Raw genomic sequence first — 15,920 nt, 5'->3', positions numbered from 1 at the left:
TAATCGAAAGGCTTTCGATTATATTTTTTCTCTCAATTATGTTCATATATTCGTGATATAGATTAGATATAATCTCTTTGTAATAGAACTAGAATCATTCTAGATAATAGAATCACAACAGATTAGCTGTGGTGATTTGTGTTTGTTTAAATCTGATGGAGATCAGATTTGTATTTTTCATTATTGATTATTGAATTGAGATTCAATTAGAGAGAAATAGATTGTGTTGATAATTTTATCAATTATATCGAAAAAATAAGGTGGTTAAAATATTATATAATAATGCGGATACTTAATAAAAATATATACTAATGAAACATATTAACAAAAGAAGAATATTTTGAATTTTAAATAAAAAAATATGATGATGTCATAATGAAATTAAAAGGATGTGTGACAATACAATTTTTAAAAAATCTTATATCATCACAACCTTTCTTTATTAATATATAAATATAAATATAAATTAAAACTAGTTTAAAAAAAATACTAATAGATTGTTTTTAATACACTTTTCTTTTAAAAGGATCATTAAACATTATGTAGTTATTCTTAAATAAACCAATTTACATCTAAACATGTACCACTACCATTTGCATTTATATTAACACACATCAATCAATGCCATCACTATCAATAAATGTTGTCATCACCACCACATGTCACCAACGCCACGGCTATCACCCTAGTTTTCCATGTCTCCACATTTCTTTCCTAGTCTTGAGTTGTATTCCTTACTTGACATTGTACGGGTGCTATGTTAGTTGAAACTCAATATATTGATGTTATGTCAGCAATATGCTAACTACACACATTAAATTATTTTACCATTAACCTTTATATTGAAATGGAAAATAACTAGTGTCATTCATTAAGTTTGTAAATATAGAAAAGTGATATGCGGCTATTAGATAAACTTGGGTATGTAATTTTTCTCACATATTAATTTTTTAATATTTATTGTATAACAAATAAATAATTTAGCCCCATGTTTTTTATAATATAAAATACTATATGAATTAAAATTAGAACGTGTAATATAAAATGAATCTAAGTTGAGTGAAAATCCCTCACATACTAATTTTTTAAAACATACAAAATATGGGGCCCATCATTTATTTAAAATATCAAAAAACTTGTATGTGAGGGGTTTTCACCCAAATTGGGTGTATAACAGTATATACTCACTTTTCTCATATAAAATACACTTTATTACATTAGAGAATCAATTATTATCAATAAAAAACATATCATCAGTTAACAATTAAAACATGACATCAGAAAAACAATTTTTTGGTTAGGATTTATGATCATTTTTAGACACCAAATGAAAACGCTAGCCCATATTATTTTTGAGCACAAGTTGTGAGGCTTAATCACAATGGAGTTTAACAATGAAAATTATCAAACATTCTACTAAATCGATGCAAATCTATCGAGTTTTGGGTCGGTTTTTTTTTTAATAATATAAATTCTATACGTTTTTATTGCCTTTTCATGTGTGTATTTGTTTGATAATTTTTTTTTTATATACTAAAATACTTCAATGAGATTGATCAATAACTCATTTTATATGAGAAAACTACTTTTATTTAAAACTTTTTATCATTGTGGAGTAGAGTTTTTTTTTTCTTTGCTAAATGCTGAATAAACGCAATCTCGAACAACAAAACTTATTTACATTAATTTTCATTTTAAATCATTCTAAGTTTTTTCTTTTTTTTAACTCCCTTCTAAGCTTCCTTTAAATGCTTACTAGCACGGTACCCACGTAATATGACGGTGGTGGTCGTGACGCTAATCTGGTGGTGTCGGCTACAAGCGCTGATGGTGCAATTATTGGTGGTGGTGGTGGTGTCGAGTGGTGTATGTTGATGTAAATGTAATCGATGTAGAGATAATTGATCTAAAAGGATAGAAAGATATTTTAGATATTTTACCAGTCATTTCGCATCTATTCGTTTTGTAACTTTTCATCCAAGTTGTATTTTGGCATGAAAAATGATTACTCCTCTTAATTCATTAGCTTAAAAGTTCTTCTAATTTATTGAATTGTGACATGTGAAAATTTAAGAGAAGGATTAGAACAAAGCTTAAACTGATTTATAAGATTTTAAAAGAATTTTTACTGTTTAGGACAACATTTGTCCTTTTATCATATATTGTACAGATGCGTTCCATTTCACTTCTTCCAATACATCTATACTATCTATATAAACAAACTACTCCCTAAAAATTTAACACTCTACCTTTAAAATCTCTAATTTATCCTTCTAATTTATACTATCATCATACACTTTATCCCTGAAATTCCCAAAATACCATTAAAAAAAACTTTACGCGTGTCTCTTCCCTTCCCTCACATAGTATACCAAAATAACACACACGCGTTACCGAATTTAATAATCAATCAACTTAAGAAACACTCACTCTAAAACAACAACGACGGTTTGCACTTTCAGCCGAACTAAGAAACACTTGAGTTGCATTATACATTCGTGTAATAACACGGTACCGCTACTTAACCAGCGTTTTAACCAAATGTCCCGCCACATCGCGCGGGTACAAGGCTATTACATATATATTTGTTTTATGAAAATTTTTTGTATACGTTTTGAACTTAAAATGATGTGGAAAAACAAAAAAGTTTCAAAGCTAATTATAATTGGAGGTGCTCTGATATCGACCCCATTTGAAAAGGGTTTTCTAGTATTACATTTGGTTACATACTCCTATAGTCCTATCACTAATCTTGTAATTGGTCATGTTTCACTCTGATTGACAAATTCACTTTGCTCTATCTGTAACAAAATAATGCCAGACTTTACAAAAGTTGTAAGCTTACTTTTTAGTTTTGACTAAAATGATATTTTTATCCTTACTTTACCAATTATATACAACACTTTTTGGGTTCTGTGCGTTATGCTTCGATCGAGATTAATAAAGTGAAATTGTCACCTCTTATTCATCTGAATTGAATTCATGTCCATTCCAATCAGCACTTTCTTATGGTTATATATATTCTCATTCGAAAAGGGTTTTCCAAAGACTCATTGATTGATTTTAAATTGTGCTTTCATATTTTTGTATTTGCAACTGGTTCGAATGAGAATATAGCCTCATTGCAACTGCTTTCATATTTTTGTGCTTTCATATTGCTACATTTTATTATTTTACCAACTTAATAATTAATAAATCACTATGGAGTTATACTGTTATAGCCGTCCAGAATCAGAGATCGGTCAAGGACGGATATTTTAGATATCGGTAATTCTAATATTATGCAATATTTATATGTATAATTGTTAACACCTAATACTTAATAGAAAGATTAAAAGTCAAGCTTAAAAGTGTCATAGTTTTGATAGATTAGTGTTAATATTTCCTAAATTAGTTGGAAAACTGTTATCAAAGCTCTATTTGGGCTGATATTTTGACCAATATCGGTGGGATATCTGGTAATTATCACCGATAGTATCGGGACAGATATTTTGGAGTACTGGTAACCGATATCCATCGCTATTAACTACATAGATGAATCTTTATGCTTTTTTGTGTGTGTTCTAAACATTACGATCAGGTACTAGGTTAAGTTGAATATTAACAATGAAGTACTTGTGCAGTTGTGGGAAATAAAAGACTCTACCTGCTGTTTAACATGCACTCTGCTGCTAGAGGTTATTATTCTCTTTTTGATGTGTTCAATTTGTAAACTTGAAACTCTACATGCCAAACAAATGCTAGGCCTTGGTCTAAATCTGGCATGATCCTTTTCAAAGGATTTAGAACTTATTCTAATGTTTCATTGCTATTTGGGGGTAAAATGCCGGGGGTTGAGGATAAGCTACGCACACACAATCCCTAAACCGGGCCTAACTTTTTTATTACATTCTCCATATATGGTTTCTTAATTCCCTATTTCACTTTGGATCAACAAGTGTGTTTCAAGGCATGGAGGCTCATGATATCGCTTTTTTTTGTGTGCATATTATTATGATGAAACTGTGAAAGGTTAGGATTCAATTACAAATCTAGATGTTCTCACAACATTTCTTTAATCACGTTTGATCTCACATCTAACTTGGTCCATCGTAGGACATAATCACAGGTTTAAAACTATACCGTTATAATGTGTTAAAACTATCAAAATATACGACCAGGTTCATTGATTTCACATGGGTCCAAACGGGGTTGATTCATCAGTTTACAATCTGTTTTTCAACAGTAATCAAACACCATTTGTCTGGATTATAAATTTGTTAAACTTGGCTTGAAGAAGTTTACATCAAACCTATATGTATACAGTGAAAAGATGCTTGAAACATTGCACCCTTTCGGTTGGCGGTAATTAACTTCCTAAAGCATGAGTTTAATCCGTAAACTATTGTCTAATTATACACCAACGTTAAAACATGCCTGCTTGCTGATGCTTGTCGATGTTGGCCTGCTTTCATCTTTGTTTTTGCGATCATGGCAGCCTTCTTTCTTCTTCTCGTGGAGTTCTCTGTGTTGTTGAAATTTATCAGATGATAACCTTCCAACATTCGCATTTCATGATTATATCAACGTCTATCTTTGAAGGATATTGATTTACTATTTTATAAACTTTCATATGGAGGGAGAATTGTTAATTATGCTTGATTTATATGTTTACTATATCCACCCTCTTAGAAAAGAATTACAATGTGTACTTAACGCGCTATAGGTATACAACAAGTACTTTCTTTCAACCTTCAGTTGCTCTTTCAGCCAGATTGCACACGAACAACCAGTCCAGGTTAACCCAAAGCTTACTTTGAATTATATATTATTTTATTCCTATAGGTTATAGATAGATGGCATGTAAAGATAAATGGCTCAATTTGGTTTATGTGTCATTTTGATCTCTATATCAAACGGTGGACGAATCCAAAGTTACCGAATTTGTTGTAAGAAATTTAGACGATTCCAAAGTTACCGAATTTGTTGTCATTTTGATCTCTATTTTTGTTTACTGGATTCAGTCCCAAGTTTTGCAACAACTTTTACATACATCTCCATTCACCTATTTTGCCAATTTACTGTCAATTTGGTTTATTTTTCAGTTATTTTATCTTATTAGTTTATGGTTTTAATCATAAATCTTCATGCAGATGTCTGGTCTGTTTCTGGGCCCCGATTTAGATACTAGGAATAATGGCACACCTTGTATGGGTTATGACTACGACCACTACAACCAGTACTTCATGGGCAGGCAGGTTAGTTGATGATGCTAAATAGATGTCAAGTGTTTTAGTTTATCTTGATTCTTAATATAAAGGTTTTTTAGATTCACTTTCATGCGTGTGGTTGATTGGGCTGTTGACAGTGGTATGCGTAGAATGCGAGTAGAGCTATATATATGATGGCTCTATTTTATAATTACCGACTTGTATAAAGTAAGAGATGAAACGTACTAGGTGGCTTTTTGATAAATTTTTATATAGAAACAAAAACCTGGTATGTACTAAGACCAACAATTTGGTAAGTTTATGATGCTAAATATGTCAAGTGTTGCTGTTTATCATGAATCTTCATGTAAAGTTTATGATATTCGCGTGTATGCGTGTGATGGATTGGGCCTTGAAAGTGGTATATTTAGGATGGAGTAGAGCTATAAGTCTGTTGATCACGTATGGATATATGATGGTTATATTTAGTAAATATTTCGGTCTTGGATAAACTAAGAGATAATACCTTACAAGATGATTATCTAATGGTTTTCTATATAGACCAAAAACTTGTGTGAACTAAGACCAACAATATTTTAGAGCGATATGTCAGTGTAAATGGGATATTTCACTTTTTTGCCACAACGTATCTTTCTTCTTTTGACAACGGTTTAATAATATCCTCTAAATTCAAATTGTCAATGAGGTAGCACATGCTACAGAACATGCCCTTTTGTGATTGCTTGCGATTTGGATCATTTGAAATCTCTCCAATGATCTTGTGTAACGCCTTTAAACTGAGTTAGGGTTTCTGGTCCCTCCATCCATCTTAACCTCCAAATACTAATTAAGTTTTATAGTCTCTTAGGAAACTCCATCTAATGTCCTTTGCAGTCAAAGTCATGTATCATTTGCTATCCTTTTTTCCCCCTTTCAGAGTTTAAGCGTGTTAGTGCTAGCTATAATTTCCTTTGCTTTTATGTATCAAACTATCGATTCAATTTGTTTATTACGTATCGAACTATTGATGCTTAAGCTTCTGATTTTTCACTATCTCTCCCCCCCCCTTCACCCCTACTTTGACGGTTGGTTCCACTCCTATCATGTTATGGATCTATTTCAGCATGTGTAGGGCTATATTTTCATGTTAGTCATCTAAGTACCAATTTTGCCTCCCAATCTCTTTGCATCCTCGATGTAAGTAAGATTATTGTATGTTGTAACCTATAAGAAGCTGTGTATAATTTTTCTTACAGTGGAAGGGCTCCCAATCTTGATTTATAGTCGTGTGACTTATGTTGGATATATTGAATTATGGTTAGCGTCGCCGTCTTGGTTGTTCAGGGTGATTATCCTTGTTTTGGATACTTGACCATGAGACTGTAGTCCAATTTGGTGCAGACAATGACTGAGTTTTTTTTTCTTATTTGGGCGTGGATGCCAAATTCACATTCGGTAAGGCGGTTTTTTTTTTCTATATATAAAACCGGGTTCTGTTTTGTTTACTTGCATTATAAATGCAAGATTTTGATGTTTGGTTTGCACTAAAATTGTGCCTTGTTTGTGTTTTATGGGCATTCTTAGCCTTATGGTAGCCCATCTCTGTCTTTGATTATCAAAGGCACTCTTAGTCTTTATGATAATCCTGCGTTTAATTCTTGATATTCTGATGATAATTGGATGTATACGAGACTTGTGTGTGTTATTCTTGTGAACTTTAAGTTTGCTATATCTTGCTTATCTGATTGTTGTCTTATAAGTCATGGTGAATTATGTGACTCTTATCTTAATTTAATCTCATGAATCAATGTTCTCTATGTTGTTTCTTGCAAACCCCAATAAGATCTAGGGAGATTTAATTGACAGGGTTTCACCATCTTGACTTGGAATGTTTTTTTTATAACTGTTTTTAAAAGGAACCCGGTTCACCTTGCTCACTCTTTATCTTGAGAAGATGTTCTTTCTAATGGACCTTGCTCAAATTCGAGTTGTCTAATTTGGTTCTACAATTGTTCTGTTATATGTATTAGAAAGGATTTTTTGTGTTAGACAACAAAACTAGTTAAATACTTTCTTTCAAAATGCTATTACTAGTATTTTATTTTTTATAATTTTTTTAAAATCATGTTTTTTAACTTCCAAGATTGAAGGGGGACATTTTGTAATTCAAAATCTTGAACCTGGAGTATTTTTATAACGGAGTGTTCCTTGAATTTGTATTTGCTTGAACATTTGATGGCTGGTCCATGTCTATTTATAAGTTTCTGTACTCTGTCCATAATGCCACATAATAATTGGGGCCGGCTCCATGGCCAGGCTCCCTGCATCTATCTTGTGTGGCATCAGGCTAACATGAAGCAATAAAGCACTAGTGTCATGTAATTGACCAGTCGGAAACCTCTTGAATTTGTTTCTCACCGAGCTGAAACAGGCTTTTTAGCCTTCTTTCTATACCGATAGTCGTAATGGAGAGCTGGCGAGGTAAGTCTTGATAATAGTTGATGTGGATGACTTTGTGGGTTATTCGGATTTGATAATATCTCAGTTGGGTTCAGTTGTATAATACCAGTGTGTATAAGACTAGATATTTTGATCATTAGGGTGGTGCACAGTAACCTGTATTGGTACACTGCAGTGCTTTTCGGCCTAGTTTAACTTACAACAACTGTCTTTCTTTGTCTTGGCCACGCCCTTTTCTGTTGAAACAGATCTAGTGGTAGCGACTGCACAGACAATCGTTGTTGCATCGTTTTCTTGTAGATGAGCTGCTACATAAAACAGGAAAGGATTTGAAAAAAGTGTTTTTCGACTTTTGGTGACCGACTCCTCCTACTTGAGAAGCACTGCCTTCTTTTGATCCTTAGCAAACCTTACACACGAATGTTTCCAACAAATTTTCAGTTTTCTCATGCCCCTGCTTGTTAGAACTTGTTCATATTTTGGAAAGCGGAGCTTCTATGGTAAAAGTAAGAAAGAGAAACAAAGATTCATTCTCAGGGAAGTTTTTGCATGGCTACATCTTCATATATTTGTGTTTTTTATTGCTTGTGTTCCTCTCAAAATACTTAGAACTTCAGTATTTCTTTTACCTGGTGTATTCCAAAAAGAAATTTGCTGGTGTATTTCATACCTGAAGTTTATTGTATAGAACCATAAGATTGAGGGCGGGTGTTCGAATTTTTTTTTTGGAAGGCAGTAACGGATAAATGGCTAACATCCTTCACGTGGATGTGCTCATGCCGGTTCGTCTCCTGGCAATGCCCTAAAGGGTTTGCTGCCCATGTGTTAGATGGGTATAGCATTGCTAAGGCCCCTTACCACATTTGCATGTGGCAGGATTCGAACCTAAGACCTCCAAGAGGAAACCACTTTGTGGAAAACCTCCTGACCACCGAGCTATTTAGTAATTATGGATATGGATGATTATTATTTTGTAGGACCATGAGAAACAAATGCATGATTGGGCTTCTGATGGTCAACAGGCTGGGCTGACTTATGGATCTTCGGCTATTATTGGATGAGCTTTTTTGACAGTTAGAAAAGAAGTTATAGAAGTTGCTCTTATAAAAGACTCCTTGAAGACCTAAATTGGGAAGAAGCAAGATAACAAGAAAGATTAGTCGCTATACTGCTGAAACAATTTTTTCTCAATGAGAATCGCTAAATCTGATTTGGGTCTTATTTGTTGAATTTTATTGTACTATTACTGAAATCATTTAAGTTTTGATTTCTTATGACATGGGTTTTGTGTCATTTGTTTTGAAATCTATTTGGAACAAACAATACGATATTTATAGATTTTTGGAACCCGATGAAAGTAGACAACTATGTTGTCTTTTGTTATTAAAAAATTAGAAACTTACTTCGGATAAAATTACATCACAATGAATTTCCTAAAACGGTGTCTACGTGTATTTTTTGATACAAAAACTTCGATTATTGAGTCATAATTAAAACGCCTTAACTCAATTTAATCCCAAAGGTATGAACATAAAAGAAAAGAAACGCAAATTAGATAAATTATACTTAGAAAAATACGGCCAATTTTCGCCAAAATTCAAAGTTCTCAAATTTGAAAAATGACAAATTGAACCTTCTTAGAATGTTAATATAAGTCTATTGTATGAGTTTCAGGTCCCGGAAAGATCAAACGAAGCCTCGGTAAAAAAAGTGTAAAAATCACAGAGGAGCAAGGCTCTTGTGTCCTGCAGAGGCCGTCCACAAGAGCTGTCCACAAGAGCCGTCCTCTGCACAAAGGCCGTCCTCTTCAGGTTTCGTACTTTTGACACATTAAACAACTTTCGACCCCTTTTTCTCAAAACCGAGCTTCCGACAACTAATTAGCAACTTAGTTTTGACATAAATCAACTAACACTACATTTCCAAAAGTCTCCATACCATCCATTTATACAAACCAAGTTTCTACAAGTAAACGGGTCATCTTACCCATTTTGACACAATTTTCGCCCAAAGTGCAACTTTACATCTTTTCTAAAAGCTTTACACCTGATCTTTTACATAATATAACAAAATATGACCATCAACCCAAAATGTACCAAGAGCCAAAAGGAGAGGGATAGCTAAGCCTCTAAACCCAAAAGCTTGTCATTCATTCATGAATGACCTAAATACCTTCAAATCTTGCAAATCTTTGCTTCAACCACTTCAAGCTCTAAATCAATACTTTCAAATCAACAATCCTAGTTCCCTCTTCCGGAACTACCTATAAAAAGGGTAAACAACTAAAAAGTAAGCAAAGGCTTAGTGAATATACTTGCATACATCTATGGATACAAAGGAGGGCAAAGTACAAGGACTTTCACATGTAACCTATGGCATCGTCATGTCACATTTACATATTCACCTTGCACACTAACAACACATATATGGATCCATATAAGCTAAACAATCATAACAAATCATATCTATCGGGATTCTTAGGCCCCGGAGGTTCTTAGGCCTCATAAACAATGCCCCACATGGGCTTAACGCCGAACCAATTACCATGCTTGGAACATTCACATCTCATGGTAATTGGCCCAACGTATACATAAAGGTATGCAAGAATACTCACCTCCTCCGCAACTTGGAAAATAAAGCTAAAACGATTATGCACAACAAGCTTCAACCTATGATCATCACATAAAATGCATAAGCTTACATTCACAACTTGACTAGTTCAACCTAGTCATACTCAATCACTAGCCTTTCTAAACCCAAAACCCAACCCATTTGTCATTGAGCTTCATTTTCTTTAACAAACACACTAGGTAGTTCAACTTACCATTTTCATCAATAATTCCATAACTAGTCAAAACTCATCTTTTCTCAAGAACTAAAATTTATCACATGCACTCATTATTTTCATAAACAACATATCATATAACTCAATGACAACTAGGTTAACTAAGGAATTGGGAAAAATTAATCATAATTCAATTTCTAGCAAAACCCCCAATTTGGTTCCTTCATGAACCCTAAATTCAAAAGAAAGATTAAGCTAATTTGGGGAATTTCCTTACCTCAACAAGAAAGACAACTACTTGGGGTTTTAGATTCACAATTCCTTCCTCCTTTTTCTCCCAATTTTCAGCCACCACCACTAAACCCACAAACCCTAGCTTTGAATTCTTGAATAAAGATTACTTGATGGTGATGATTAATATGATTGTTCTTATCCTTGAATTGAAGGAATTTAGCTTGATTTTGAAAATGAAATGAAAGAGGATTGCATGTAGAATGAAAGAGAGCCAAAGTGGAAGTGTGAGTTAAAGGAAAAGGTGGCTGGAACCCTCCTGGCTTGCCACGCCCCATATGAATTTTTGGTATTAAAATACCCGTTATCCGCTAAAGTTCCAACTAAATTAACCCCATATTCAAAAATAAAATACTAAGAAATTAATTAAATGTCAAAACTATAAAAAGGGGTTAATTTCTTTTACCTTAAAATCTTGGGGTGTTACAATAATCGACAATAACTAAAAGATTATTTTTATTGCTTAAAAATTGTTAACTCGTCTTGTTGCTTTTGACACATCGTATCTTGTAAACAGAATTTCAAGTATGAAAAATTGTAATATGCTGATGTAATTATGACTATTATGGTGGTTTTAGGTAAAATAAAACAAGTATTAAAGTAAAACAAATAAAACAGTAGGTTTTTGTTCACTAAAAATTACCATGCATTATGAAAATCATCGTGCATCAATTGCTTCGTGATTCTCCGTGTATCAATTTTATCATGATCTAAAGGTCAAAATCTTATCTTATTTGTTTTACTTTAATACTTGTATTACAATACCCAACTCCCTATTATGGTTATAAATGTTGTGGTGAACACTGAATAGTAAAATTTAAAAATGATATATGTTTATGAAATGTAAGTAATAACTTTAAAATTTGCATTAGAAAGATTGGGTGATTTTTGTTATTATAAAAATTATCATACCCCTCATTTTCAAAAATAGTTACACAATAATTATATACGTAATTCTTTAAATCTTTTTGTTGATAATTAACATTTTAAGTTATTATTTTCTAAAAATTTCCACTATCATAATTATATCAATTTAATCACCACTGCTACCACTAATGACACCGTCATCAATACCACTAGACCGTCTTCACCACCATCATCACCGCATTATGCGGGTAATATGCTCATTTATGACAAAGTTTATTACCTTAAATGGATGTGTTGTAAAGTGATAAGGTAAATACTCGTACGAAACTCAATACTATAGGGTTATAATTAAAAATAAGTGGATATCCCAAATCAACTGTCTTCTCCAATCTCCAAACGGAATTTCCGCCATTAATGTCGGTACTTAAAATTTTTTGTCAATACACTTCAATAATCAGTTCAAAATTATGTGAAACTACTCTTATTAGTCCGTAAATCATAATACGATCATATTAACTCGCTAGATTCTGTCGCCCATCTATTCCGGTCTCCCTCCCTCTCTCAAAACCCAACACTTATACTCTCATCCTTTTCTCTCCAATCAACATTATTCCTCATTAAAGTTCTTGTTTTCAAAAAATCGTCAAGCGCGCGGTTGTTTTTGAGGTTATATAAATGCCTCAATAGTTAGATAATATTTACATGTATGCCACTAATATAAAACCACTAATATAAAACGACAACGTTTTCTTTTTCAAAATACCTGTAGAATTTAGCGTCGTACAAGCGATTGTTTTTACTAGTAGTAATTCATGGCTGATAGAAGTGGTAGATTCAAGGATGTTAAAATTGCTGCCAAACATTTCACGACGTTGATTAGGGAGGTTAGATATACCTTTCTATTTATATATAAGGGTTAGATTTATTGTATGATTTTTTTCTTTTTATTATCTTTTTCTTCTTTCTTTCTAAGAAACTATAAAGGCGTTTTGGTTGCGGAAAATCTATCTTCATTTTCATTTTCCAAAAAAACATGAAAAACGGAAAACGCGTTCTAATCGTACTTTTTTAATAATGTTTTCCAAGAAAACAAAAACAATATTTTTCATTTTTCCATAGATAACTTGAAAACATATATTTTTTTTTTTTTGCATTTTTCAGTTTTCTAATTAGAATGCGTTTTCAAAATTTTTGGAAATAAAAACTCCTTTCATTTTCTAGAAAATTAGAAATGAAAAACTAGAAAACATTTTGTAAAACCAAACACACCCTAAAACTTCCTGCTTTAAAACTTTCAAAAGCTTGTTCATTTTCTTTACTCTGCTTGTAAACTTCCATTTCTTGTGTATATTTTTCAATTTTCTCCTTTGCCACATTTTCATAGTGAGATTTTTATGTTTTTCTATCGGCAAAGGTACCTAATCCCGGCAAAATCGTGGTAATGGGGAGGTATGATGTAGACAACCTTAACTCTACCTTTGGGTAGAGAGACTCCTATAAGGACCTCCGACCTAGGGCTTTACCAGCAAGGCAAAGCCAAGCCAAAGAGGGAAACCGTAAAATCTAGTGTGAGAGAACTCTCACAAGAGATTTTCATGTTCTTTTATATCTTGTGTAATTTGTTTGTTGTTTTTGTTGTTAAAAGGGACTCATTGATTACTATACACCACTTAAAGAACAAACCGATGCTGCTTTTGTTAAGGCTGTGTCGAAATTTCAATCGGATACTTCTCAGGTCCTTACAGATTTACGAACTGCTGTGTGAGCTCTCTCTCTCTCTCTCGTCCTTGCCCTTGTAATATGTAATCTGTCTAATATTAGTGTTTGTGAAGGGAACGTAAGGATTATGAGAGTTTAAGGCGCCATTTGGAATGCCTCAAGGTTAATGCGATAAGCATAGGTGCAAGACGGTTAGAGAGTATGTGTACTGTCTTCAAGAATTTTTGCGATGACAAATGCGAACAAAGGTAAGCAACTAGCCTTTGATGGCTACAATATTTTGATTTGTTGAACACAATATCTTGAATGCACGGTATAAATAATCAATGACTATGATGTTTTTAAATGCAGATGCAAAGTTTGTGTGGAAGAAGCTAACAAGGAGTTTGTACTCGTAAGTGGTGGTCTCGATGACATTAAAAGGGTAAGTCCGCTACCTTAATTGAATTGAAGTTCAGTATGAACTATCAAGATTTTGTGAATTTGGTCGAGGCCCCTTTCACACACACTTAAAGATAAACTGCAGAGGCCATAGAAAGGTGATGCAACTCTATTATATATCAAAAAAGGTTGCCATATTTAATAACACAAAGGGGCTATAAATAGCTATTGTTTAAAGGTTTCCAAAGTCAGTCAAACCACTACTAAAATCTTTAGTATTTAAATCATGCAGTTCCTACTTTTCATGTCATCCAAAGACCATCCATAACCATCACATCATCTGAACAGTTCAAACTTCTGACCCACTGGTCCGAACCGATGAGCCGTGGTCCATAAACGAACCGATTGACCCAACAGTTATGCACATTTTTTCATGTGAAGATTACAGTTGTACTTTGTTAAGAATATTAAATCCTTGATATTTCTCTAAATGATTTTGTTGAACCATGTAGTATCTTGTGATTTTCCTTTCCTTATTGTGTATGATAGATCTTCCTTTTTTTTGTGCTTGCGGCTATTACAAAGAAGCGTTCTTTCTTCTTGTTTTTCAATTGAAAATGTTGTGCTTAAGTTGGCATTTTTTGATTTGTTAGCTAAAAACCGCGTGCTTGGGTATGTATAGTTGTGGTAGGGAAAAATAGTAGTTTGTGGTGATCATCGGATACGTTGAATTCATACACACCATAGGGACACATGAGTGGAGATGTAAGTGCAAACATGTTGACTGAAAATATCTCAATAAATGAAATTTGAAAGGAATAAGGAAAGAGGAGAACAGCTTAATATTCATTCATAGATGTTATATATCTATTTTTCTCTGTACTAAGCAATCAAACAATTATAGCTATTGTTATCAGTTTGATCATAATCTTCCCGGTCTTAAAAATGGGTCATTGCTCATGTATTATTTATTGGTTAGATTTTATGATTTCTTTCTATATTAACCTTCGACTAAATGATTTTAGCTTCGCTTATCTATGCTTGAACACATCTTAGTTTTGATTATCGATGACTTGAATTGCTTTCTTTAGGAGATTGACCAATTTAAAGTGGTATGTAAGCGTAAGCGTAAGCGTGAGGGTGATCCCTGATATGTATCAGAAATTTTGAACGTCGATACCGGATTATCTGAATATCCGAAAGATGAAAGAGATCGATGAAAGAGAAAGATAATGACGTATGAAGCCAAGAAGAATCAAATATGTGCAATATCCCAAGCTGCTGAGCAACCAATGATTTCATTTTGTGATTGTAGTTGTAATTGTTCAGATGACTCTTCCCATGAAAGCTGCAGATTCTTCATACTTCAATTCATATCAGAACACTTTTTGTAACCTCGATCAAACTTTCTCCTTTTCATATAATCATCATGATTATTATTGATGATGTTGTTGTTGTTGTTGTTTGTTGTTGTTGTTGTTGTTGTTGTTGTAAGTTTATCTAGTATATTCTCTAATATGGAGTACCTAGAATTAGAAGTGATTCTGGGAAGAATATGTTGAGAAGATCTTCAAGAGCATTAAATACATAGTTATTTAAATGTGCAAAATCACAGGACAAGATGGTCATTTTGCAGAGGAAGAACAAGCTGAAGCTCTTGAAGCTGTGTTAAGAGAGACTGAGTTTGGTAACTTGATCTGTTTTTTATCATTATATATGTATTTCCTTTTTTTGCTTAATTTTATTTATGTTCTTATTTGCTTATTTTGGTTGGAAAGTATCCCCATTGAAGATAGTTTCACCACTTTTGCTGCTCAAGAAAGATTAACCAGTTTTGGCTATAAAAAAGCTTGATGAAAATAAGGTATTCTACACAGTTTTTGACTTATTTTAATCCAATTTTGTGATTTTGGTATAATGTTTTTTGTTTTATTTTGATATTTGGAATGTTTATATTTCAGGAGAGCAAATTGTTGAAACTTGTAGGGTTTATGTGGAATCCACTCTCATGGGTGATGGAAGCTATGTAGCTATCAGACATGATTGAAATTAGATACAAGGATTACAACGGGGAAAACCAAAGAACAAGCTATTAAAGCTCTACAAATGTGCATCGAAGAATATTGTTTGGCTGCCAAGTGATTGCCCCCTAGTTATAAACATGAGGTATAATCTTTTCATGAAGCATAACTGAAATTGTAGTCATCTTTCGCTAATCACATTCTTCA

At 33.0% G+C, this 15,920-nt stretch overlaps 2 protein-coding genes across 8 annotated transcripts; both read left to right on the top strand.

Annotated features, from left to right (window-relative positions):
- Positions 1-2,750: 2,750 nt before the first annotated feature.
- LOC122600106 lies at positions 2,751-9,001 on the top strand. Of its 7 annotated transcripts, none has more exons than XM_043772768.1 (5): positions 2,751-2,835; positions 3,624-3,677; positions 4,706-4,777; positions 5,133-5,237; positions 8,672-9,001. In XM_043772768.1, exons 1-5 carry the CDS (start codon positions 2,815-2,817, stop codon positions 8,708-8,710), a joined length of 291 nt encoding a protein of 96 aa, XP_043628703.1. In that variant the 5' UTR covers positions 2,751-2,814; the 3' UTR covers positions 8,711-9,001. The 7 variants fall into 7 exon arrangements, 4 of the variants coding, with proteins under 4 accessions (XP_043628703.1, XP_043628701.1, XP_043628704.1 ...); XM_043772766.1 differs by having other exon boundaries at positions 8,627-9,001; XM_043772767.1 differs by having other exon boundaries at positions 2,785-2,832; positions 8,627-9,001.
- Positions 9,002-12,368: 3,367 nt separating this feature from the next.
- On the top strand, positions 12,369-15,135 carry LOC122598842 (histidine-containing phosphotransfer protein 1-like). The gene is made up of 5 exons (XM_043771324.1): positions 12,369-12,476; positions 13,238-13,353; positions 13,425-13,559; positions 13,663-13,735; positions 14,784-15,135. Exons 1-5 carry the CDS (start codon positions 12,405-12,407, stop codon positions 14,841-14,843), a joined length of 456 nt encoding a protein of 151 aa, XP_043627259.1. The 5' UTR covers positions 12,369-12,404; the 3' UTR covers positions 14,844-15,135.
- Positions 15,136-15,920: the final 785 nt, after the last annotated feature.

The sequence above is a fragment of the Erigeron canadensis genome, chromosome 5 (genome assembly GCF_010389155.1).
Source record: "Erigeron canadensis isolate Cc75 chromosome 5, C_canadensis_v1, whole genome shotgun sequence".
NCBI lineage: Eukaryota > Viridiplantae > Streptophyta > Magnoliopsida > Asterales > Asteraceae > Erigeron > Erigeron canadensis.
This window is presented reverse-complemented; position numbering and strand designations above follow the sequence as displayed.